Below are 2,856 nucleotides of genomic sequence, written 5' to 3' on the forward strand. Positions count from 1 at the left end.
AAACACTCATTAACTCATGCAGGACTGTAAACTCTGTTCATTTGCACCTACATTCAACTGCGACTCAAATGACATGCAGACGCGCATTACAGTAACATAACAGTAAACATTCCCTTTGAGGTCAGATGTTTACACTACATAGAACATTAAGAACCTGCCCCCCTTTAATTGTCCTTTATTCCTCGAGTGATGCTCAGATCTCAGCGTCGCCCCGCCTCTGACTCCGCCCACCGCACAAAGCCCCGCCCACGAGCCCTCCCCGCGCCCCGCCCATCGCCGCTGACAGGAATGTGAAACCTCATCCAAAACCGTGAAGATGACTAATTGATCTTTATAAAACCAAACGTACGATATAAAACGCGTATGAAGCACATTTCAGATTTCTGTTTGTTAGTTTGTTTCAATCACATTTTCATCACGTGACTCTCAACGCCCAGTTTCACTTTGAACATTATAGTTCTGCAGTTCTGTTTTTGTTAAATATAGTGGATTGAGAAAGTACGATATAAAGTAAGTTTCCCAAAATAAGTGCAGATGCATGAAAAATGTACTTAAGTACAGTAATGAAGTAAAAATACCCTCCTTCAAAAGTGTTTATAAAAACCCTAATTATTATTGTTCATTTAGAAACTAGACTAAAATATTTAAAGTTTTCATGTTTGAAAATGACCATTCCCAGAATTCCAGTCGATGTTATAATCACTTTATTATTATTTTAGCAGGAGGAAGACTCTTAGTGAGACTCGAGGAGAACGTCCATCAAACACTCGATGGTTTCTGTAGAAAAGAAATCATAAAGACAGCACATGGTGCTCTACAAGCATGCATTCATTTAATACACAGCAGATCAAAGACCTTAAACTCTTCAGAGGTCTCCGAAACAACGAACACGTGTCTGTATGGAGTGATGGGCAGAAACAATAATATTGCAGGATTGATGTGATTCACGCCGACGCCGTCTTCTTCTCTTTGTAGCTGGCCATCATCTTCTTGATCTCGGCGATGGCTTTGCCTGGATTCAAACCCTGCGGGACGAGAAGCGCATCAGAAACACACATCAGCAGCTCAAACGTCTGGTGACTCTGGCGTGCGCGTCTGACCTTCGGGCAGGTTCTGGTGCAGTTCATGATGGTGTGACAGCGGTACAGAGAGAAGGGGTCCTGGAGCTGGGAGAGCCTCTCCTCAGTGTAATCATCACGAGAGTCGATCATCCAGCGGTACGCCTGCAACACAGAGCACAAAAAATGTTTTGTGTAATGTAACGTATTTTAAAATGTTGCTACTTTGTTTCAGAACATTCAGAGAACATTCAAAAGTAACGTTCCCAGTAATGTTTGCAAAATGATCCAATGGAATGTTTCCTAACTACACACAACACGACGATCAAATATCACAGCCAATCAGAAGCGTGCGTGGGCGGAGCCTCTCTGGACGTTTCTAATCGAATTCATGAATATTAATCCCTTTTAACATTATTAAACGTACTGAGTGGCTGATAACATCTTTGTTATGGAAAACACTTGTTGGTTAGCATTGTTTTATCGTACATCTTTGCTTTATTTTCAAACTATCTGTTGTTGCTTTCAGTATGGCTATAAATGCCACGCAAAATGATATTCAAACTCATATTAGAGACGTTTCGCTTTGAATAAAGCACACTGAGATGATCACAGTCATGTAGTTTGAATGTTGTTGCTCCAGCCGCGGCGTCGCGGAAACCGTTTTCTAAAATAGAAATTTCACGTGTCGCGGCTAGTTAGGACAAAAACTGAATTATGGACTCATTTAGGCAACGGTTTGAAGTTAAAAGTGTCTTAATGCTGGATGTGTCTCAGCTTTCGTCTTCTCCGGATGTTGACTGATGACTGGAGTGCTGTGGATTATTGTGATGTTTTTATCAGACTCTCATTCTGACGGCACCCATTCACTCACTGCAGGTGAATGGTTCATACAGCACTATTTTCAGCTTTATATTTGGTATATATTCTGTAAAAATGTTTATTTCTTCAGGGTTTTTTCCCACTGATTTTCTAAGCGACTTTTGCATGTACACAAGAAACTTTTTTGTGCCCTCGAGAAACTATTCACACGCGCATGGGAATTTTTCGCATGCTTACGTATTATAATTTCTAGTTTTATATAACCTATGCTATGAGAAGCATGAGATGAGCTGATGGCATACAGCTGAGTGCAGTGTCCCGTTTGCCAAGTTCAAGGGTCTATAAAAAAGACTGCTATTGTAAAAAAGTGTTGACAATGTGGCTTTCGTTAGCGCAGTGTGTCATATTTAATGCATATTCTGTGGTGGCCAAGGCCTATATGTTAAGTTTAATGGTTTCTCGTGCACACATAAAAGTCTGTATATTTTTTATTTTTGCAAAGGTCCTCAAGGCTGTTATACAGTGCTAAGAATATCATTAGAAGAAACACAAAACATTTTGCATAATGAAAAAGTGCACCTTGAGTTCATTCAGTCACTAAACAGCTGTCATGAAAACACACTTCCTGTATGATAAATTAAATTCTTAATTTTCTATTTTAAAAAGCTAAATGGGAGCAAAAGTCTGGAGATGCAAATATTTTCCCAAACTCTGCTTTCTTTTTTTCAAACAGTGCGACTCTTCTGACCTGCATGAGGACGGCTGGACCCAGATACTTGTCTCCGTTCCACCAGTAGCTCGGACAGCTGGTGCTGCAGCAGGCGCAGAGGATACACTCGTACAGACCGTCCTGACAGAGACACACACACACACACACACACACACGTTACACACTCACACACACACGTTACACACACACACACGTTACACACACAACACACACAACGTGTCGGTTACTCTACCAGTTTCTGCCTGT

The 2,856-nt window shown here is 41.0% G+C and overlaps 1 protein-coding gene across 1 annotated transcript in view; it reads right to left on the reverse strand.

Annotated features, from left to right (window-relative positions):
* Positions 1-687: 687 nt before the first annotated feature.
* Positions 688-2,856, reverse strand: part of sdhb (succinate dehydrogenase complex, subunit B, iron sulfur (Ip)) — an 11,986-nt gene continuing 9,817 nt past the window's right edge. Inside the window, exons 5-7 of the mRNA XM_016444867.1 lie at positions 2,629-2,730; positions 1,101-1,223; positions 688-1,025 (exon numbers count right to left, since the gene is read on the reverse strand). Of these exons, the coding sequence (XP_016300353.1) occupies positions 945-1,025; positions 1,101-1,223; positions 2,629-2,730 (306 nt within the window). The 3' untranslated portion in view covers positions 688-944. The remainder of the gene's footprint in view (positions 1,026-1,100; positions 1,224-2,628; positions 2,731-2,856) is intronic.

This window comes from Sinocyclocheilus anshuiensis, unplaced genomic scaffold, assembly GCF_001515605.1.
Source record: "Sinocyclocheilus anshuiensis isolate Anshui unplaced genomic scaffold, SAMN03320099.WGS_v1.1 scaffold2493, whole genome shotgun sequence".
NCBI lineage: Eukaryota > Metazoa > Chordata > Actinopteri > Cypriniformes > Cyprinidae > Sinocyclocheilus > Sinocyclocheilus anshuiensis.